The sequence below is a fragment of the Corvus brachyrhynchos genome, unplaced genomic scaffold, assembly GCF_000691975.1.
Source record: "Corvus brachyrhynchos isolate BGI_N302 unplaced genomic scaffold, ASM69197v1 scaffold346, whole genome shotgun sequence".
NCBI classification, from domain to species: domain Eukaryota; kingdom Metazoa; phylum Chordata; class Aves; order Passeriformes; family Corvidae; genus Corvus; species Corvus brachyrhynchos.
Window position 1 is genome coordinate 1,383,278 of NW_008238644.1, and position 23,207 is coordinate 1,406,484.

General features: G+C 35.9%; 1 protein-coding gene across 6 annotated transcripts in view; it reads right to left on the minus strand.

The window, feature by feature from the left end:
• FMR1 (fragile X mental retardation 1) overlaps positions 1 to 21,830 on the minus strand; it is a 29,572-nt gene extending 7,742 nt beyond the window's left edge. For 4 of the 6 annotated variants that reach the window (XM_008636159.2, XM_017737589.1, XM_017737587.1 and 1 more), the window contains exons 1-11: positions 17,562 to 17,597; positions 15,612 to 15,664; positions 14,710 to 14,803; positions 13,620 to 13,691; positions 13,196 to 13,344; positions 12,107 to 12,200; positions 11,902 to 12,018; positions 8,339 to 8,509; positions 8,157 to 8,235; positions 5,707 to 5,816; positions 2,258 to 2,344 (exon numbers count right to left, since the gene is read on the minus strand). In XM_008636159.2, coding sequence (XP_008634381.2) covers positions 2,258 to 2,344; positions 5,707 to 5,816; positions 8,157 to 8,235; positions 8,339 to 8,509; positions 11,902 to 12,018; positions 12,107 to 12,200; positions 13,196 to 13,344; positions 13,620 to 13,691; positions 14,710 to 14,803; positions 15,612 to 15,664; positions 17,562 to 17,582 — 1,047 coding nt within the window. In that variant the 5' untranslated portion in view covers positions 17,583 to 17,597. Of the gene's footprint in view, positions 1 to 2,257; positions 2,345 to 5,706; positions 5,817 to 8,156; positions 8,236 to 8,338; positions 8,510 to 11,901; positions 12,019 to 12,106; positions 12,201 to 13,195; positions 13,345 to 13,619; positions 13,692 to 14,709; positions 14,804 to 15,611; positions 15,665 to 17,561; positions 17,598 to 20,059; positions 20,167 to 21,212 lie in introns of those variants that run through there. The other 2 variants (XM_017737588.1, XM_008636158.2) reach the window with 2 other exon arrangements.
• Between the last annotated feature and the right edge of the window lie 1,377 nt (positions 21,831 to 23,207).

Genomic DNA, 23,207 nt, shown 5'->3' on the forward strand with positions numbered 1-23,207 from the left:
GCAGGTCACCTAGGTAAGCTAGGACTTTGTAAGATGCTGTAGCACTCAGGGATGCATTCCATCAGGTCCCATTAACTTGGTGTATATCCCTTCTCTCCCCCTTAAGACGTTCCCAAACTCAATCTTCCTTTAGAAAGACTAAGTCTTTGTTCCCCCACACTCTCCTATTGGTATCAGGGAGCTGGTGTTCATTAGGACAAATCTTATAAATAAAGAAACCAAAACCGAGGATGACATTCAGTACCTCATCCTTCTCGTTTGTGAGCAGGTTCCATCCTCCATCCAGCAGCAGGCCTGCATTTTCTTTGGTATTCCTTTTGCTGCCAATATACCTGTAGAAGCCCTGCCTGTTTCCCTTCACATCCCTTGTCATATTCAACTCAAGATGGACTTCAGCTTTCCCAAACTCATCCCTGCACACTCAAATTGTGTCTTTATACTCCTCCTGAGTCACCTGTCCTTACTTTGCTCCTTGTACCCTCTTTTTTTTTCTATATTAGTTTAGCCACAGGCTCCTTGTTGATCCCTGAAGGCCTCCTGTTACTTTTGTGTGACCACCTGCATATCAAGATGGACTATTCTTGAGCTTGGAGAAGGTGATGTTTTAAGAGGCAGCTCTTGCAAACCTGTTTTTTCTTACAGGAACGTATTCTATGGGATTCTTCCAAGCAGACTCCTGAGCAGGCCAAAGTCCACCTTCCTGCAGTCTGGGACTGTGAATCCTGGTATTAGTCTTTTCTCTCAAGATCCTGAAAATTCACTACAGTCACTCCAGCCAAGTCTGCTTTCTTTGCTTTATAGAGAAATTCATGACTCTGAGCTGACACAGTACATTTGATGCTGATGCACTATTATGTATCTTTTACAAAAAGCTTCCTTAATAATCTTTGCCTGGAGGCATAAAAACATGAACATCTTAGAGGAACAAGTCCATCCCACTTCTTCTCAGTGCAGTGAAGGACATTATTCTGAGTAATAATCCAACAGGCCACAAAGATAACATTTTGTGTGTTTATGTTTAATGGGATGAGAAAGCCAAGATAAAACCTCCAAGATAAGAATCTGTTGAGTAGTTATCACATAGACTGATGAACACTTGTTCGTGACCTCCTGTTCTGGGAGGCTGGAGAGCACTAAGACAAAGTGACCATAGTTAACGATGAACTGATCAATCTGAAATAAAATTGCTGGGCTATTCAACACCTTCAACTACCTTGTCAGTACTCATTTAAGTACTGACTCACATGCAAGTACCCATTTTAGGCAGGCAAAGAAGTTTAAACCAGAAATATCTTCTCAAATCATAGTAAGCATGCAAGAAAGGAACTTGATTTTTAGTGCTAGTTTTCATCTGGTCCTTCTCTGCCTCTACCTTGTGACAGCTGCAGAGCTGCTGTACCTCTGCTCCAGAGGAGTGACAAAAGCAGGATTAAAAGGTGAATTGACTGAGTAGGTCAGAAAACAAGTTGTGTCTTCTCCTAACTTCTATTATTACCTGCGCTGAGAAGTTTAACAATGTATAGAAATTTCAGCATTCTAAAGATTCACTGATAGCTACTGCACTGACTGGATATGTATCAAATCATGAATGGTCTGAAGGCTTCAAAAGAGATGCAAGACTTTATTTAATTGAATGAACTCAAAGCTGTCCCTAGTGTTAGATCTGGCCCTGCCATCAAAGATTGGGCACCTGGCCACAACCACCACAGGGCAAAAGTAACTATAAGCAAAAATGTGGGATATTTTTTGCTCCCTATAGACATCCACATGCATCACCATGCATCACAGACTACTGGGGAAGTTACGGAGCAAAGAGGCAAACACAACATATAAAGCTGAGTTGCCTACAAACATACTAAGGTCTGAAATGTCAATTCATTACAGAAAAAGTAGTCTAGTGTTTTTGCATTTAAAAAAATGCTCACTCTATACAATATTGTGCATGGAAGGCTGTTTACTTTGCAGCTGCATAAAGGACTGACAACTCTCTCGTATGTAAAGTTAGCAGCACATTTTGGGATGGATTTTTTAAAATTTTCTTACTCTTTTGTAATTTGCATTCTGAAAAAAGTTGTTTGTCATACCATCCTTCAGACAAATTATTATTTTATTAAAAATATTCCATTTTTAGACAGAAAACCTGTTATAATACTAATTTTTCAACAGCCTCAGGGCCTGAACAGATTATCATCATACCGTTACCATCTTAAGTATTAATAGAATAAAATCAGTGGTAAAGCAGCATCATTATCCTCACCTTTAAATAATTAAGATGATAATCCAGAAGAACAGTTGCATTAGTGATGCTATCCTTGGTTCCTACGAACACAAATGGTACCATGCCCTAAAACACAGAAAGAATAGTCCTTGGTTATTGATTAGGCATTGAATTCTGAAGAGAACCGAACTTATTACTGTAAAACTTGAAAACAATTCTTACACTGTGCATAAGCATAAATTAAAAAGTGAGACAACAGTATATTTAAATTCTGATATTGACTACATCATGTAGTCTAATTCCCTTTATGCAAAGACCTTTTTTCAATAAGCAGATTTAGATCATTTGCATCACAAAGCCAATATTTATTTTTCTGAACAAGTGAAGAAGAGTCAATTTAGAACACTTTATGTTTTCTCCCTTCAAAATAATACCACCTTTGCTGATCGCAACCATTCTCTAACACCAGCTGCTTTTGGTCTATCTTTGATCTTTTAAAAAAGTAAATCAAATTAACATTGTGTCATAAAACAAAACCTGATCCTTCTTGACAACCTCTACAGTTGTAAAGACAAAGCCAAAAAATATTCAAGACAGAGTTAGTACTTCAGGCGATGATTTCTAACGTACAGTTCTTCTACCCTTCAAGCATGTTAAGCAATTCAACAAATATGAGGAAAATATAAATCTGGAAATTCTAAAGTCTGAAATTAGGACATGGAGAAAAACACCTAAGGATTAACTTAGGGAGCCAAAGCAGGTGAAAAAAAAAAAAAAAAAAATCTATCTAAAAGGGCCTCACAGAGTGTGGAAAGCAAAGGAAATCATACAAGGACAATTTCCACACCAAAACTTCTGACAATTAGACAGGTCCATGCAGCGTTTCAGAGGTGTGAGTGCAGCCCACACAGGCCCAAGGAGTGGACTGTTCCAGCAGCTGCAGCCTCACCCTGGCAGGAGAAGCTTCACTGTGGACTGCAGAAGTTAACCTGAGCATCTCCAACTCTCAGCTGCTGAAGCCCATGCCACTGCAGCCCAGAGCCTGCCACACCTACTGGATTATCTCAAATATTGTTTTGCTATCTCATCATTACCTCCAAAGAAGCCTTTAATTTTAACTGTACACACACCCTTTACAAAACTGCATTCCAAAGGAAGGTTTGCTGCACAAGTGAAATGATTTGAGATACAAATGTCTTAAAAAATAAAAGCATAGTATGCCAAGGTTCCCCAAGAATGGCCAGTCTCTAATTTGTCTCCACTTTTAAAGTCTTGTTTTGGCTTTTTTTTTCTTCCCCCCTCCCTTTCTTTTACATACAAGAACCTTACACATCTACATTAAGTAACCAGGAAAAATAATATATACACTCTAGTCCTAAGGAACCTCAACATTAACACTAACTTTCATTGAGCATTAGAAATTCTTTAGCCACAGGCATTGTTGACTGAAATGTTTTATTATCTGGGGTATTTTAAGTTTCATAAATATTTTATACAACCTGATAAAGAGCAGTGAAATTTCTACTAAACTGGCATTAACTGGCTCACGGTATCAATTATTAAACGATGACAAGACAAATGATTTAAAGGGCATTTAAGGAAACTGTTTGCCGTTGCTTTTGGCAGTGGATTCAAGGTATAGAATGCCAGCTATTAAGAATATGAGCCAGTAACTATGTCAGCCATACAAAAGCACCAAAGTGCTTATTTATTGAATCTTATTTTTGTCTTCAAAGCAAAAGTACCTATGTTCAACTTGGCTGCAGTGGGGAATTCTGAGCACACCATACGTGCATAAATAAAATCAGAGATAAAAATAATACATATTACTGTAACAAACAGTACCTATCTCATTTTAAAAATATGAAAAGCCTGAAGATCTCCTGCTATAAAATTATGGGATGTATAAAACTGCACTTGAAACTAATGGGCAGTATTCTAACGTCTCAGTCAAATAAAAACAACCAAATGCTGTATTAAAATTTAACTGAACTACTGTACACGAAAAAGGGCTGCATTATCCAAATTGACACATGAGAAGATTATTTGCGTTTCATAGCTGAAATAAAGCTGCATTCAATTTACAAGTACTAACTCTTACCTGTTAAAGTCTGATCTCAGGTTTCTCTATTGCACCTGGTATGACACAACTAACACATGAAGCAGTGCAAGCAATGCTAGTATTAGAAATGTCATTAACAGGTAAAACAGAAGTATGACTGCAGAGCTTGACAGGTAAAAAAGATCTTTCAAGATAATCCTTAAAAGCTGCATTTTGGACAGAAAAATGTAAGCAAATCAGCTTTTTCAAGTCAGAATTAAAAAAAAAAAAAGAAATCCAGACATACTCCCTGCAGCCATGAGTACTGGCTCTTTTACCCTTCTGCGATTCTCCAGCCTGCAGCAATAGCAGCACCCTCTTGCTTATTAAACTAATTCCGTTTTGTGCTGCAGGAATTTAGCATTAGAAATGAAATGCAATAGACCACCAAGACCTTTAAGTCTAAATATTGACCATTTTAGCTTTTCAGACAGATGTAAAACTAGTAAAATAGTAAAAAGCCCTTACTTAATTGCTTAGCCACTCTTTACAGAAAGACAGAAATTGGATTGTGGGTTTTCAGTAAGTCTTACAGTGAAAAACAGAAGAGGAAATTACTACTCAAGCATAAACATAAGGCTTCCAGAAACCATATTTCTTATCTTATCCGAAGTAGCAAAGGTTCTTAACTGGTACGTATTTGGATTTTGAGGTAAATTAAAGGCAGTTCAGTTTTCTTTAAGCACATTTCATGTCTGAAACTGCAGGGAGTTTTTTTGCACTGAGATGTTGTTAAAACCTTCATGCTTCATGTCTTTTTCTGTACCTGCAACCTTGCCCCTCAATGCAGCCCCACACAGAAGTGCCTCAAATTACTATGCTTGAGACTTCGTTCAGTCCCTTTACAAGGCTGACAGCCTTCCTGTGCAAATCTGGAGTTTCACAATGTTCATGCTTGTTTTTTCTTTAGGTTACAATTTACAGGCTATTGTGAACCTAGGTAATATTTTTTAAAAAGAGAGATTTAACATAAAGCACCGGTTTTTCATTTCAACATAAGAAATTGCTAATGAAAAATTAAACCTGGTAAAAATTTAAAAAATCAAACTCAAAGCCAATCAATGAATGAAACCAGCAAGTTTCATATCTATGGATTTATAGCCTAGCACATGCTGGGAAATGTCATTGCTTCCAACAGGAACAACATGAAATCTCTAAGAAGGTGCACCACCAATAAATTTCACAAAGCATTTTTCTAAAACAGGTAAGTCAAATTTATATAAAAACGCCCCTCAGCATTAATAGGAAAAGACAGAATCCATCAGGAAACGCACATTAATTAACACTTTATCTCACCACTACAAAGATACAAGGAAGAATTTATTTTATCACTCGGTAGAATATAACCAATTAACATAAAGAAAAATTATCATAACTGAAAACATACCTCTTCTTGTGGAATATTTTTATCATTTTCAGCCTCAATTCTCACTCTTACAACGCCGGATTTGTCCACTATTTCCTGAATCAGTTTTCCATTTTTTCCTATTACTTTTCCTGCAGAAAGAACATACAGAACATTCCACCTTTATGATTTTCCCCCAAACCTGAGAGCATTGCTATACTCTAATTAGACAAGACTATTTAAGGACCAGTGCAAGAACTTGTCCAAAATGCCTTAATCCTCTACAACAAAGATTTAGTTAACAAGCCACAAACTAAAATGCCCACAAAGCTTGTGGTGTTAACTTACCACACACTGATAACAGAAATATTCAGTACCTTGAATTCTTATTTGGCTCTGCTTTGGTAGGTTTAAAATAACTTCAGTGAATTACAAACATTGCTGTTTGCATTTAAAACATCCAACCAAAACCCAAAAAAATCCTTTTATAGCGCCCTAACATTTGCTTTAACTACTTCTTGGGTAACCAAAACTTAGTTCATTTACAAAATTTTAGTTGATCAAATACTAACAAAGATACTGTTTCAGGCAGATGTAAAATTCTCTAAAACTGAGTTTTTTAGACATTTTTACTGGTAGTTTATAATTCACTAAAAAGTCAAAGATAAAAATGGAAAGAAATTATACTCCAGTGCCAGTAATGCAGACGTATCTTCTGAAGCAGACATACTAGTGTGAGACAAGGGAAATGAAAATTTAGGTCTCTCCAATCTCAGCAAAACAACATGCAGCCTGCAAACTGGCAGGAAAACTAAGCTGCTTGGGATGTGATGAGGTAGAGCCATGTCCTTCAAACACAGCATTCAAGAAAAGCTTAAAAGAGTGATGTCAAAGATGTTTCCTGCATGTAACACAACAAAGTATTTTCATTTAACAAACTGCTGGAAAACTTAAAACATGATCTTTTTTCATAGCCACATCATTAAAACAAAGGTAAAAACCCCCACATGCATAACAGCTAATGTTTGTTTGATAAAACTAATCCATAAAGAACAAATTAAATGCCACTTTTAGTCACAACAGACTCCATTGGTTCTATCATTCACAGCTAAATAAATTTTCATTTCTGTGTTTCAACTTTTCTAGCACGAATATATGCAGAAAACATGACAAATTATGGCCAGTAAGTTCCTCCTCAATGACAAAGGCTGTTCTGAGTATCAAAAACTACTTCTGAGTACTTTATTTCATACTCTATTACTGGCAAATGGAACAGCAGCTTACCAATAAATGTAAAAAAGCCTTGGTATTGATTTAAAAAAGTCAAGTAAATCAAACAAAACCCCCAAAACCTCCACAACTTACATCAGTTACTCCAATCAAAGTTTTTGTTAGGATTTAGCAGCACACACAAATATTTTAAAATAAAAATTTCCATACAGTCTTTAAAAAATATGAAACATCTTGGGTGGGTTTCTTTGGTTTTTTTTGTTCAGTTTGAATTTTTAAAAAATATAATTAAATAGAAAAAACCAGTTGTTTTCATAGATTAAAAAAAATCAGTACATATATATATAGAAGCCTGCATTTTTAAAGCAAATTATTAGGAATTTTAAAAGCCAAATTATTAAACATAGCTTATTTCAGACATAACATAGGGTTCAGCCAAAGTTATATTCTAAAGGATCCAGGTCAAGAATTAAGAGCAGAAATGAAAACCTGCCAAAAAAATATAATTGCTAAGTTCTAAAGAGAAACAGACTTTAAGACCTCAAATTAAAATAACAATGGCAGCTTATCATTTTCACTTATCACCAGTAGAACCAGGAGGGAGAAGGGAAGGGAAAACTACTGCTTTTAATCAATTCCAGAGCTGAGCTGCCACTTTTCTTAGTACTTGTCCCACTGCAGAATTTCACACTGCTTCAACACCAGCTTTCATACACTACTTGACAACCTATTAAAGCATTTGCTGTTAGGGCTATGTTATACCATAAAGTATTTTCTCTGCTCTTTTCTACTGAATGAAATCACGTATTTTTATTTTGCTTTGTAGCATCAAAAGCTCATTAAAAGTTTTCTTCACATACACAAGGGCTGCATGTGCTCTTAAGCACTTTTTTCGGTGTTTGGCAATGGAACTATTTTAGATTTTCTTTGAGCTATTTCCTTCATCACTGATACCTAACTCCTAGTTCATCCCACAGTGCTGCTTCTAAACATACCTCAAAAGGACAGGGGGGGGAAAAAAGACAAATATAAGTCAAAGAAATTATTTAAAATATACTAGGAAAATATGAGACTGCAGATTCATCTGCTGTATAGCTGAACTAATGTCTGGACATGTTTGGGGGAAGTAATTAATTCTCTGGTTTAATCCATACACTATTCTGCCTTGTACTTCAACATCAGCACATTGCTTCTAGTTTAGGGCAGTTCTCAGAAGGCATTTTTCCTTACTATCACAGAGGTAGCCTCCAAAACGGACATACCTACTAAATTCCTTGGGACCTGAATGACGTCTTCAGCAAATTCAAGGTAACTTCTTGCCTTTTTCACCGCATCTTGATCCTACAATAGAAAGATGCACAAGATACAAGATTCATTTCCCCCAAGGTTTTTGTTTGCTTGTTTCTTTCAGGTATTTTCTGAAACAATAAAGGAGGGAACTCACCTCTCCATAAATATGGAATGTACAAGTATCTTCATCAAGATCAATGGCAGTCACTCCAGGGACTTTTCTGGCTTGTTGAATATTAGCACCATGAGTGCCAATGGCCAAACCCATTAGGTCTTCACGTACAACAAACTGTTCATGGAACCGGGATGCAAGTTGCCTAGAACTCTGAAGAAAAATCTAATGTCAGCTCACTTTGATTGTCAGTACACTGGAAAGAGAAATCAACATAACTTTCAAGCCTATTTTTCAATCAGGTGCTCAGCCTACTTTTTATTTAATCAATCCTTTTAATGCACTTTTTTTAGCTTCAAAAACACTGAAGAGTCTCCTTCAGAAGTCTTTTAAATACTAACATAAGGCTGGCCTCTAGCTGTGTTGACACCTCTATTTTGAATTACCTTTTAATAGCTACAGCTATCAGTATTACTAGGTAAGACATACTCGTAAGGTAGTAAGATAGGAACTGTGGTGATTATTAAGGCAAACCTTATGATCTCTGAGAAAAAAAGGGCACCAATTTCAACAGGTGGGAGAAACAGTAATAACTCAGCCATTGACACAAAATTTTATATAAAACAGAGCAACTGTGGATATCTACTGCACTTAAATAAAATGAAGAATCCGTGCCTATGCATGACAACACAAAATCTGCTTTAATTCAGAGAACAAATATGTTCAGAATTTCATCCAGGAATCACACATCTACCATGACAGAAGGGTCATACTGAGCACTGACAAGAGTGAGCATAACAGAACACAAGAAAGGAACAATAGTTTAACGCATTGCAGGAAGATAGAGAATTTCCAACTGTGATAATCTATTAAGGAAAGTGCTTTGCAAGGAAGAAACAAGATAAAAGCTAAGATATATAATCCTACCCCTGTTTCTGCATTGCAATCAAAGCTGTAACTACTGTCAGGACATACACAGACACACTTTAAATTAGCAGTTTAATGTCAGCAAAATGAGACCCTACCGATGTTGAGAAAACATCAAGGAAATGCCCACAACAAGCCCTATACTGTCCCAGCTAAACTGGTACTGCTTTCTGACCTGCTCCTGCTTAAAGCTGTTGATAAATATCCTGTGCTAAATCACTGTTTCAAAGAAATGGTTACAGTAGATAGTGATGTGAAGTATCCACGTGTTATGAAATACTTCCGATACTCTAGCTGTCAAGCACTTCAGTAGCTACATTACAAGACAACTTGCAAAGCAAAACTTATTTTTAACTGTTTACATTTCTACATTCTAACAGATAATCCAAATGCTGATTTACTAGTTGACATCTTTTATAAACAGCCAAATAAGAGAACAGGATGACCAAGACAATGATCAGTTGTTAACTATCGATTTGTGGAAAAGATGAAGCTACATCGAGTACCTCAAACCACAGTTTTACTTCTTGCACTAAAACATCATTAGCTTTTCTGCAAATTATTACAAAGTGTGTTCTATTTAAACATTGGAAATTCTGTATTCTACTTCCCTTCAATACATTAATAAGAAACATCTATGCAAGTAATGTATTAATACCTACACAGCAGCCAGAACTGAATTCTAGATACAGTAAAATATAAACCAGAATGCAAAACACTTGTAAATTCAGGCTTTTTAGTATGTGAAAGACACTCAAAACAGCTAAGTCACACCCACTGGCAAAGAACGTAAACAAAAAATAATCGGTTATTTTACTTGATGTTCTAAAAGCCACATTTGAGAAGTGGAGCCATGCAAGTCAAGAAGCTAATATGCAGAAAAGGAGGTACAACAAATAGGATGAAAAAAACTCCAGAGAACAAAAGAAGCTGGTCTAATGATAATGACTCAGAAAACAGAATAGGTAAAACTGCGGGAAGAAAAGAAGTGGTAGACTTTTAAAGTTCAGTGAGTATGAGACACATAGAAAGGTTTATTTGATGGAAACAGTCAACTGTTATTAATAATGCAGTAAAGCCCAAAGCGTTCACTAAATATTTTTTCTGCAGATGGACATGCGCAGTCTTGTTGGTATGTCAGAGTCTCAACAGAATTCATGAATATGATTTTTATTATCTGAAGCTTTTCCTTTCAACTTTGGATGAAACTGATTTTATATTTACTCTAACAACAAGAAACACAAATGCCAAAATACCAGTCAACTTTTGTCACACAAATTTTAACTGTATATATTTATCTCAGAAGCTTTATTTAAGTACTGCTTAGGCAGAAACTGAAGTTTAACAATGGTTTTCTAGTGAGAACCAAATGAAGTTTGAGACCTTCACAGCAGCAAAAAGCCTCAGTGTTACAATGTCAAGAAGAATCCAAGATTAGTCTGGGAAAGGAAGCAATGACAACAGTTGTTGGTGCATGCATTTGTGGAGGCATGTAAAGAGAATTAGCTCTAAAGCGGCTGTTGTTCTTCCCACCTCCAAAATAATACTTTGCACTTCAAGAGGTAAACTGCCCACACAATTGTCAGTTCTGGAGGAAGATAACGAGGAATGATTACTGAAGAGCTACAGTGGGGTGCTCAGTAAGGAACACCAAGGAGGAAAAATTGGTCCATCCTTCATCTTGAGAAAAATCAAAACCCAAACAAACTTGGATTTCAGCTCTGAAACACAGAAATCAAGATACTAAAGAGAGAACAACAGAAGTGAGAACTTCTTGTAGCAGTGAGCATACCCACTGGATACAAGAGGCCTGAACTACTACATGACATCCCACTTCAAATACAGGTAACTGTTGGAATGGGGGGGGGAATGAAACCTCGCTCTGCAGAAACACTGCTGGTATACACCAGTGTCAAACTCAATTACAGTAATTTAAGTGGTACCTCTGGTTCTTGACAGTGAATCTAAGAAGTTTTCAGAAATGTTGCTATTTTTTCTAGTTTGTAGATTGGAGAAAAACCATGAAGAAATGTTAATTCTGATGTATAAAGAACCCCTTATTTCCTAGCCTACTCTTTTTCTTTTCTTTTTTTTTCCTTTTACCCATGGACAAGTATGACTCAAGCTTCTTGCCAGTCAACGCCCACTCACCAGTCACAGGAATATCAGAAGCTGTATCTGCTGTAAGATTATTTCCTAACATTTTATCTATAGACAAACCTAACCCTTCATACATTCTACCAACATCAGCTTCACCCCTTCCATCTCATTTTTGCTGTATTCTTTTGCTAGCTCTAGTTCTAGTCCCATCAGTATCATGACATATTCACTTGCACCTATTTTTAAAGCTACCAAATATGTGACATTATTTGTGCAATGATGGCTAATTATTTTATGCTTCAAAATATGAAAGAAATACACGTCTATGTGTGTCTACATATTTTTATTTAATCCTCCACGAAATCCTGCTGGTAAAAATGAGCCTTTGAAAGAATAGGCCCTATAAGTGTAAACATCTTTGTTGGATGACACTTCCATCTGCCTTTTTTACCACCTAGACTATTATCGGTACATCATTAGTTTCACCCCAATGCAAGTCCTACCAGCTAAGAAACGCACGAGGGATTTTTTTATTATCTGTTTTACTCAAATTACTTCAGGGAAAATAACCAACATACCTCCAGCTGTTTGCTGGCTTCTTCATTTCTCAGTATCAGGGATAACTTGGTGCGAAGACTCCGAAAGTGCATATCAATCAGCATGTTCGCCCGCTTTGTGGTTACATCGTTGATTGACTGAATTATTTAGAAAGAGAACAGTGGTTTACACATGGACCCTTGAAACAAACCACTGCCAACGATACTGTAAGACATTTGTACTTACTAAAATAATAAGCTGGTGGTTTTCAGAATCATATGTTACAGAAAAAGCTCCAACTGCCTTTTTGAAGTCCTTATGTGCAGATTCTTTGGCACACCTAGGAATAAAAATGTTACATAGTTAAAAATAGTAACCACTGCATTTAAGGTTAACAGCCAAAAAGAATAATTCCTAAGTACAAAGAATGTAAATAAAGACTTCCAGGCTGTCCCTTTCAAGGCAGGTGTTATTTTATTCTGTTATCATTTATTTTACTAATTTTTCTTTCATTTGTTTTCACAAGAGTAGGATTAGAAATATTTCAGAAATTTTCTGTATGTGTAACTGTGAAATGACAAGTTAAACAAAACTACATTAAAAAGCTATAATCAGCAAGTTCAAGATTTCAAACACATCATGAACCAGTAAAATGTGTGATTTCATTGTAACCCCTGCAGCATGCTAAGAACGTTAAGCTCATCTCGTGCTGTGCTTGGCTTCTCTAGGTTTCCTTTGTCCACTCACCACCAACCGAACTTGTGTATACTGTAACACTAACTTCAGAAAGTTTTAGTCTAACCTGAATTTATAACTCATTGCAGACTGAGTCAATGACATGCATCTGAAGAAAAGTATAAAGTCACCTGAAGGTAAACCAGGGGAGTAAGTATTAACCTGACTTTTAGAGCCATATCTATATGAGAACACACCCATGGTCTAGGAGAAAACTAGCTGGCTTTGTATCAGACTCTGGGAGGTTTCATTATTGTTCAACTATTCCCAGAGCTATCATCAAATAATAAGCTGACCAAGAATGGATTCAGATTAACCTGTGCACATCACTGAACAGCTGTAAAACTAAAAATCTTAATCTGTGCCACACACAAGCCTTAAAATTTTGCAGAAAGTGCTTCCTCCTCCAGGACTAAACTGCAATTTAAAAATCATCTTTTCTATTTTTGAAGTATGACCATATCAGTATTTGTATTTTTTACATTCTTATATTTCAGAGGGTTAATTTAGAGCAGCAAAAAGCATTTTTATTCGTCTTGTCTCAGGCTTAAGAAATTACCCACATTCTGAAACAAGTTATAAAGAAACGCTTGTACTTACATTTGCCTTAAATCTTCAGGAACTGCCAGTTTGATTTTATGAAAAGTATCTTTTGTTGCGGGTTTATTGGGGTTCACAGATCTCAAACGCTCAATTGTGACAATTTCGTTGTATGTAGCATCACAGGCTGCATATTCTATTACGTAGAACTGATATAAAAATAATAAAATCATCCAAGCCACATATTTTATGACATGAGTGAGCATTACACTATTAAGGAAAAGTTACTTTTGTTAACTGTACAAGTCAAATTTGACTTCTCAGGCTGAGGTTAATGGTAATTGCAACTGTCCTAATCAAGAAACTCTTAAAAAATGAAGAGAGATTAGTTCAAACCACAGTGCACATCAACATATAAACAGAAAAGAAAGAAAAAAGTGTAAGTAAATATAAAATATATATATGTATATATGCATACTCCTACCTCACCCTTTATCATTCTCACTTTAGCCAACCACCAACAGCAGGGTTCTTTTTCATTTGCCCTGGAATAAACCTAAACAAAATACATATATTATGTTCTTAAAAGACATCACAAAAGCTGACACTAATATGATCAGGAACTCCATAAGAACTAAATCCAGCAAAACATCTTAGTACATGAATTCTCTGAGCACAACATAGAAAGCATGTAACAGCAAGACTGTATAGATAAATAATAATAAATAATACAGTACCCAATCTACTGGCATTTAGCTGCTTCAGTCTTGCATGCAGTCAAAAGAGATAATTCAAACTTTTACACCGGTTAATATTTAATCAACAGTATTTCTAATTGTGTGTAGGTCTGATGAGGTCCTACCAGTGAGTGAGAGTACACACATCTACGCTTTTTTAGCACATATATGGTATCAGCCACATCCACATTACAGAAGTTTTCCCATTTTCTTATCTTTCAAATTAAAAACTTACAGAGCATGCAAGCAAAATGAATATCTTGTAAGTTCTCTTTCTTTAAATTAATTATAAAAATAAATAAATGTTGTAATTTTATAAATTAAGGAGGTTTTAAGAATGTGCTGCTTTAAAGTCAATCCCTCTGTATACACAAGTATTTACACATACACATATATTTCAATGTTTTATGTATACACACATATAATGCAAATTACCTGGTTCAGCTTGAAGCTTTGGTAACAGAGACATTATTACCTTACAGCTTAAGAACTACAGTTCATCATCTATTTATGAATTAATCCAGTTCTTATAAAGGACTGATCTGTAATCAATGCAACATTGATCACGTTTGTAAATCAGCATATTTGTAACTCAGCATGGAGGACGCAGTACATGGACTTTACGTGGCCTTTTGTGGTACATGGAATTTGCATGGTTTACAACTGTCAGACTCTGGGTTTGGTGATGTGCCTGACACTGTGTTTTCTGTAGTACTTAGAATCAAAAAAGGTGACAGCACCTAACACGGAAGCAAACCTTCCAGTGGCTTGGCTAACACTTTTCACAGTGAGTTCTCTCACGTCTCAAGACAAGAGCTGTTAATGGAGCATACACACCTCTACTTCATCGCTTTCATTTATGTCTTTATTATAGCCTGCAGGTGGTGGGAACCTCACATCATGGAATGGGATTTGTCTCTCTGGTTGCCAGCTACAAACAAAAACACAGTGAATGGTCTAAACATTTTCATCATCTTTGTAAACAGAAATCAATCATTCTTAATCCATTAATTTTACATTTTAAAATTTGTAGAGCTTTAGTGCATATATGTATTAAAGGTAATGTGATCCAACGTATACATAAGAAAAAACACATCTAAATAACATCTTAGATGAAACCCTGATGTCACCTGCAGTCTTTTGAATCTTTCAGCAGAAGTTCTCCCTCTATATACAGTTACAGGTTTTAACCTCAATATTAGAAACACAGATTAAAAAACTTTTCATAACACTTCCTTCAAAACAAGCCTGTATCTTCTTTTTCTTTGGTTCTACTACAGGTTATGAAAACTTGATCAGGATCCAGTCTAAATACAGTTTTAATTTTCAGTTTCTTTAATGAACACTGGATAAATTTGGTTTCTAGATTAGAAAACGGTATTCATCACTTATCTACAGAACAAATTTTATAATAATGTAATCTTCTAAAACTAAGGCAAGACATTCACATGAGAAAGTCATGAGACTTACTGAAACAAGAGTTGTCATCATGTAAATTCAGTAACGACATGATTCAAAACCCATGTTACTATAGTTTTGCACTTATAAGTATTTAAACCATTAAAAGCATTTATATAGAAATGCACAAAATAGTAGATACTAAATACAACTTTAAAACATGCCAGCAGCAAGTTTAGTGTATCTAAAAAACGCTTCTCTGCACTAAGCCATATTTAGGTTAATCAAATGCAAGGTTGATACTCTGTCATTTACAGGTACAACACCAGCAATACACTTACTTGTTTTCAAATGAAACTGTTATTGAATCTTCATGCACATCCTTTACAAATGCCTGTGGAGGAAACCAAGTATAATTATGGTATGCTTATGGACATTTTCACAAATAATTTTAAACCTGTAAAACACCTCTTTTTCACAAATATTGATGAATCTCACAATGTAAGTATGTTTTAAAGTCAGCCTTTTAAATTTTGCAGTAGACTTACATAAAACACATACTGAAAGCTGATAACCTCCTTGGGTTCCTGACCGCCAGTGCACTGATACACAAACAGAATGCCCAAGCTATGAAGGCATTATTCCTACTCTATAGAAGTAACACCAGAGATTAGTAGAAAATGACAAGATCATTCAGGAGTTAAAAATGTTTGATTTTATAATCACATTTAATGTACAGACAGGCAAAGAAATTAAACATCAGTATTCCCTAAAAAATAAATGAAACCAAAGCCCACTAAACCTCCAAGTCCTGTCTCTTCTCTCTTTTACCTCAAAGTACATTTGAACACTACACTAGCAAAAGTCATCTATATCAAGTTCAACAGAATCTTCCCCATATTTACTTCATCACACTTTAATTCTGTAGAGCACAAACTTTAGATAAATGCCCTGCAGAATTCCTTCCCTTTTTTCCTGGGGAATGGACAGCAGCTGTGCTCTCCCATGTCACCATGAAGCAGAGGACAGAACCAGAATTCAGCACTGAGGGCTTCTCCTGCCTTACGCACTCAATTGACTGATGTTTGTTTGATCAATATTTAGCTTAAAGCCCCAAAGGTCCACCCCCCCCCTCCCCATCTACAAAACAGCAAGACCAATACTCAAAGAACTTTGGGATTTATCAATGAAAATATTTTTATTAGCCTCAAACGATGGAGATCACAGGTTAACCAGGGATGAAAAGACTGTGGGGTCTTTTTTCTTTATTTTTTAAAGTACCTCTATGAACTTCTGAAACAAGTTGCTGAAGTGCTGAGTATTCCACTAACATTAGTCCACACATAGTATCATTGTAAGGTAGGTAGATAAAAGCCCATGAGCAAGAAAGAACAGATTAGTTTGTTCTCCTAATAAAGATGCACCTTAGTAGATCAAAAAATTCTCAGGAAATTGAAAATAATTTAGCAGCAACTACCACTTCTGTAGAATTAGTTAATGAAGTATGGAACATTTTATTATTCTCCATTTTATTATTCTGCCCTTGCAAGTTTCCAAGACGAGATCTTATCTCTTACAAGAAGGTAAGAGTTTCTCTTATATGGAACCTAAATGGTTTTTAAAAAATTACTTTGCTATTTTTGCTTTATAAAGTGTTCCAAAGCATTTCCTGAGTTGCAGCAGTATCTCAGTATCAAAGAAGAGCAACACCTGATGATTGATACAGAGTTCCAAGAACTGGCTATACTAAAATTAAGTGGTACATGCACATGAACGTCATCACTCAGAGTCATTCAGTACAAGGAAGAAAACACCCTCCAAGTTGATAACTGAAACATAACCAATGCCACTGTGAATAGAAGTCAAAAGAATGCCACAGTGACAACAGCAAAAAATTATTTTACACCTTGTTCACCTCTCAGTAATCTTAAAAACAAGACTATTATTGCTAGCAAGCCAAGGAGACTTAAAAAAGTCACCAAAAGTATTTGCATAATTACGTATTTCAAAATTCCATACTCCTTCAAAGAGGATTACAAGCACAGCTGATGTTTTTCAATGACAAGGTGTAAAGAAGACTTAAGACCATATCTCAAGATCATGTTGATATCAATACAGAAATGGTATTTACATAAAGAGGCAACAGAGCTCTCAGTTGATCATTATGGATACTGAACATTTAGCTTATGTTTCATATTACGGTGTATTCTGTAAGAAGATTCCAGAACTGGATATGCATTTGAACAATACAATGGCAGTCCTGACACATTTCACAACATTACACATATCACCTTCAAAGGCTTCACCCACATTTCTTCCAATGGTTGTCATGTGCAACTTAGAAGCACCTATTCTTACAGATGCAGCTGAAACGGATGCCTTTAATACCTGAAAAACACTGTGACCACTACCAGAGATTAGGTATGGCTCCTTTGTGCCACAAAGTGGACAAGGATTAACAGTAATACTTGAGTATGTAAAAGCAGAGATTATTTTACAAAGCAAATTCAACAGAAATGATACCAGCAACACTTAATAGCCTTCAGGAAAACAGGTAAGAGTAACACAAGCCACGCCCTGAGAAAGAATTTGTTGATACTTAATTTTCTCATATTTATAAAATGTCAAAAAAAAAATCACCTTTCCTTGTATGAAAGATACTTTGGGAGAAGTCATCACCTCTGTGGTGATGAAAACACCAAAAGGTGTCCTAAACAGAACTCTGAAAAAATGACAGGAAACAGCAGAAAAATTCACAAGCATAGCAGCAAAGAGCAAGACTACATCTCATATCCAGAGAGAGATGCAAGAGAGCTCCTAACATCCAACTCATCTTGAGCAGAATCCTAGGGACTACAGCAACATACCTAATTAAAGGTAATAATGCTAAAACCTACCATTAATAAGTAAACCAGGATGTGCAACAAATAAATTTAAGTTAAGCTGAAGACTAGCATGGACCTTCAAACAGTTTAGCAATTATGTTATCTGGAAAAAGTAAAACTTGAGACACACGGCTGAAAGAGGAATGAACTACGCTGTCCTGTTTAAGCTCTCCTTAAACAGTTCTTCCACATTGCTTTGGTCACAACCCAGAAACCTGAGGGAACCTGAACCAGGAACATAGGTTAAACTGTTGACCTAACACAGGTAGCATCAATACAGACACTGCCAGGGAAAATTACAAATCTGAATTTCTTTAGCTTACATGAAGTTCAGAAGAGTCAACCACAGAAACAGATGAATACCTGTTTTTCACTTCAGCCTGGCCAAAAACACTGATGTCATAACACTGTGGTTTGTCTTTTAATTTAGAGTCTTGCAAAATTACAAAAGTTCATTGGAATAAACTTTTAATTAATTACAAAGTGAACAACGCCTTGCCAAATATCTAATTTCAAGTACGCAATATATGAAACACTTCTGCAGACCTCTCTGTAATATTTATCCTTAAAAACAACCATTCAAAATAAAATAATGACTATTAATACAGTCCTTAATATTTGGTTGCCTAATCCTATCTATCCAGAGAAAGGGGTTTTCCTTGTTTTTCAGTTACTTGTGACACAGAAAAATGTCACATACTTATCACATCAGTTTACCATTGTCTGTACCACACCATTATGTCAATTTTCCTCCAATATAAATACTTAAAACAGATCTGTGGTACAAAAATGTATTTGGACTCTCTAGCACTATATATTTCAATTTGTACAATTCCAAGAAGAAACAGAAAAGGTCTGAAACATTTCTAAGTTTTACTTAAAAATCCTTTGGAAAACCAAAATTAATGCTTATCAGAACTGCTTGGTTGTCTTGTTTTTGTAATACCTGTGAAATTACAGATGACTCTAAAAAGAAATGAAGCCTTTAACACCATAATCCAAATTCACAGACACAGGACAAGCCAGCCCCAGATGTCAATAAGGCAGAGAAGAGGCTCTGATCTCACACAAAGTATCACAAGAAATACAATAATCATTCATCAGCCTTTTTTAGATAAAGAGCATAAGTAGGCATGGAAATTCAAACACAAAGGTGCACATGTGTGAGTTTAAAATGCACCCCCCCATGAAGGGACGGAACAGTGGCTCTGATGAATTTGAACACCAAGATGAAATGTCTTAAAAACAAAGTGAAACTGGATGGAAGCAAAATGAGGTAGGAGGACATTGAAAGACTGCAGCAGCTGAGATACCACTATTGCTAACAGAAGAAATACCAAGAAAGAGTACACAAAAAATTATCTGTGAACAGAAGCACATTTTAGAATGGCAAAGGTTGGTTCTTCTCTAATGTGGAAAAAAAAAAAATCACATGTGATGAGTTTTCTACACCAAATTTGACTCTGAGTCACATAAACCATTTCAGTTCTCTCCATGCTTGAGATATAATTAAGTAAAAAAGTTTACAGCATGGCATTTCCCAAACACATAAGCATTCACGTTTTAAGAATGGTTACATGCTGAATATATGGTCTAAATTTTACAAATTATTTGTTAAAAAAGAATTATTGGAAACACCAGCATATATTTTATTTTTATGCTAAATGGAATGACAGACACTTCAAAGGAAAAAATAAAGGCTTCAGCTGCCATGAAATTTTGTTGCTTTTTTAAAAGTCTGCTCACATCATCAGATTCGAGCATTGTCAACCATTTTAATAAAGGAGGATAATTAACTGTAAGAAGGTAAAGTAGGGAAAATACGCTTTTTAACATAAAAAAAAACTATGTTGATAACAAACGTGCATCTACTGTTAGTGTAACAGTTCTGTAACATTTCATACCTGTTGGAAGGAGAATGTCAAAAGGGAACTCGGTGGATAATCAAGTCTGAGAAAGGCTGGACATACAAAGGAACAGAATAAAAAAAAAAAATAGTCACAGAAATGGTCACCAGACGAGGAAAAAGGGTACAGGCAGTCACCCTCAGAAGGGCTGGGCAGACAGGCTTATGAATGTACAAAGAGACTGGAGATACTGGCTGAGGGTGTCTGTATGGAACAGTGAAAGAAAAAAAATGGATACAGAGGGCCACAGGAACAGTTGCTAACAGTGAAACCTGGAGTAATAAAGTAGTAAGAAAGATGAATTATTTTATCAGTTGTAGCTTCAACGAAGTTATCTATAAAACCAAGCAAACAACAGCAAGGCGCTGAAACTATTGGGATAAAAAGTGGAAGATTTTCGCAAGGTTATAGAGCAAGAAGTGGCAAAGATTGGGTTACAGACAACATACAGATGTTAACAATATACACTATTCCAAAACTATCTGCCTCATAAACAGGATGGTTTCCATCTTTAGCAGAGGACACAAGAGAGACTCACTCCCAAACTGGAGAAAACAAAAAATCAATCCCATGTTGGAAAGGCATCCAGCATGTCCCCTTTTAGAGGGAAATACCTAAAGCTAATCCCAAAAAGATTTGACAAAGGCTGTCTACTAGTCCTCTGTGAATGAGACAAGAACTTCAAAACCCAATTTACTACTCCTATACAAGAAAAGATATGAGCAGATATGCCCCAATCCTGCACACCTTCTAGATTTAGTTACTTGGCTGTGAGCTGCAAAAGGGCAGTTCCCACCCCTTGGATTCATAGTCCTGGTGGTTTGTTGGACCAGTCTTCATAACATAAGTAAGGAAATCTAACATTTTCTTTCCAAGGATTCTGGGCCCAACCACATAGCAAGTCATGACTAAGCATCTCTAGGTACCAGATTGTCAATTATCCCTGAATCATGCCCATTGACTGCACTGTGCTTTCCACTGAATAATTCATTTTAGGCAAGGAGGAAAAAAATCATTTAAGTACAAAGTATTCACTAAGCAGCATTTAAATTCCATTCAGAAAGAACTAGCCTCCACTACAGCAGTCACATCAACACTCTCCAGTATTCCAGTGCACCTGACCAGGATGAAATTTTAATTAAAATCTTACAGCTGGGTATGAAGGCATCCTCAAACCATCTCCTATGTTTTGTGCAGAACACGAATCCTCTGGATATATCTCAGAAAACACTGGTTTATTACTTTTAGCAGGGCTTAGATGGGCAGTTTTGTACCATCAAGATCCAGATGCTGCTGGGTACAGTCAAAAATGCTCAGGTCCTCGAAGAGACCTGCAAGTAGGATATAAGAACCTGAAGCCACAATTAGGTGCCTACTTGAGCCACGTAGTCCCATCCTGACTATAACAGCCTCATACTCCTCCCCTTCCATGTCTTAGTATCAAGAGAGGAGTATTTTCCCAAAAAATTTACATATTCTCATTAAGATCTTCAGAATTACTCAAAGCCAAAGAAATCTTCACCAGGTATTAGTAAACCATGAGACTGAATAAAATAACTGTTTTGGTTTTGATGCGTTTGAAACATTACTTCTGTTGTAAATCACTTCTCAGGAGGCTGCTTAAAGAAACTTTTTAAATGAAAAAAGTAAAAGCATCCTGCAATTAAATTCACACTTGACATCACTGCACACTTCTTGTTATGCTGGGTCAACATTCATTTTTTACAACCAAACTGCCCTCCTATAAGATCGGCATAAAACTCGCAAGAAAAAATTTCGATTAATTAATTTATAACAGAGTGATACTCAGATATTATGATGAAAGAAAAATCTGTAACTAGAACTCAAGTAATTCAAACTAGAAAACTAGAAAAAAGAGGAACATTGATGGTTTACACCTAACATTATCGCGTGAGGGTGTAAAACAACTCCCACTTTTTTATTCTTTTTAAAAAAAAAATGTTGCATTTATCTTAAGTGTGATGCTCCATCTAAAGAGGTAGTTCAGGTGAAGGCAGATAAATCCATATGCCCATTTTTCCCTTTAGACAATTTAACCAAGTCTTCTTGCTTAGTGATTAAGAGGAAACAAAAAAAATTCCTGTCAAAATTTCTAAAAGTTAAAGGACAAACATAACATACAGCTTGGGGCAATGTCTGAGTTAAAACTTGGTTACACTAAATCATGAATAAGCTTCCATGAACATATGCTCAAATGAAGCTTTCACCTACACGCAGGATGAAAGGGCCCCATGGTATCAACTTGAACATAAACAATATAAGTTCCAGAAGCTTTCAATTCTCCCAGGTTTCTTCGGTAATATTTATGACTAAAGAATGCACCATGTCATTATTAACATCATCTTTCACATCAGTGTGTAACTACTCTAATTTGATAACAACCTCATTAAAAATTCCTCTGTGCAATATATTTTTACTCCTTCTGCTTCTTTCTGACCAAATACTGTACCTTTAAAAATGTAAACCCGATTTTTAAAAGTGCTAGATTATTTAATTCCAGGAAGGAATATACAGATCTAGAACTTTGACTACAACACTGTGAGCTCTCGGGATGCTTACTTGCCACTAATTTGTACCATACATACTTAAAAAAAATATCTATTATTTCCAGAATAAGATAGTAGCATATGTATTTTAAAAATAACCTTTTAAGAGGTCTTTTTTTCTTAGAAAAACTCGGAAGTGTTGGAACTGTATCATTTGGATATCTACCTGGCTTACCCCAGGAACATGTGAGTGTGAAACTCTACCCGGTCCTTCATTGCTAACATAAATATTGGATGTCGCACAATAACTAGGCCCAGTTTTTAAAGTCCTAGGAACATTTAAACCTTGGGAGACTTGCAGAAACTGATCCATGGCTGTTCCTGGTGTGCTGGTAACAGATCAATGATAGTAGGCCCAAACCCACCATATCTGAATTTTATTTTCTGTAAAACTACAAATGATTCCATATTTATAAGCTGATTAATACAACCCAACTCATGCAAAGCCACACAATACTACACGGTATTAATAAAACATATTCAGCGCTCAGAATATATGTTCAAATCTCAGTGATGGCTTTATTAAGCACAAGGGCTTGGAAACAAACATGGAATGCCACTAAGTAATTTCAGTAAGA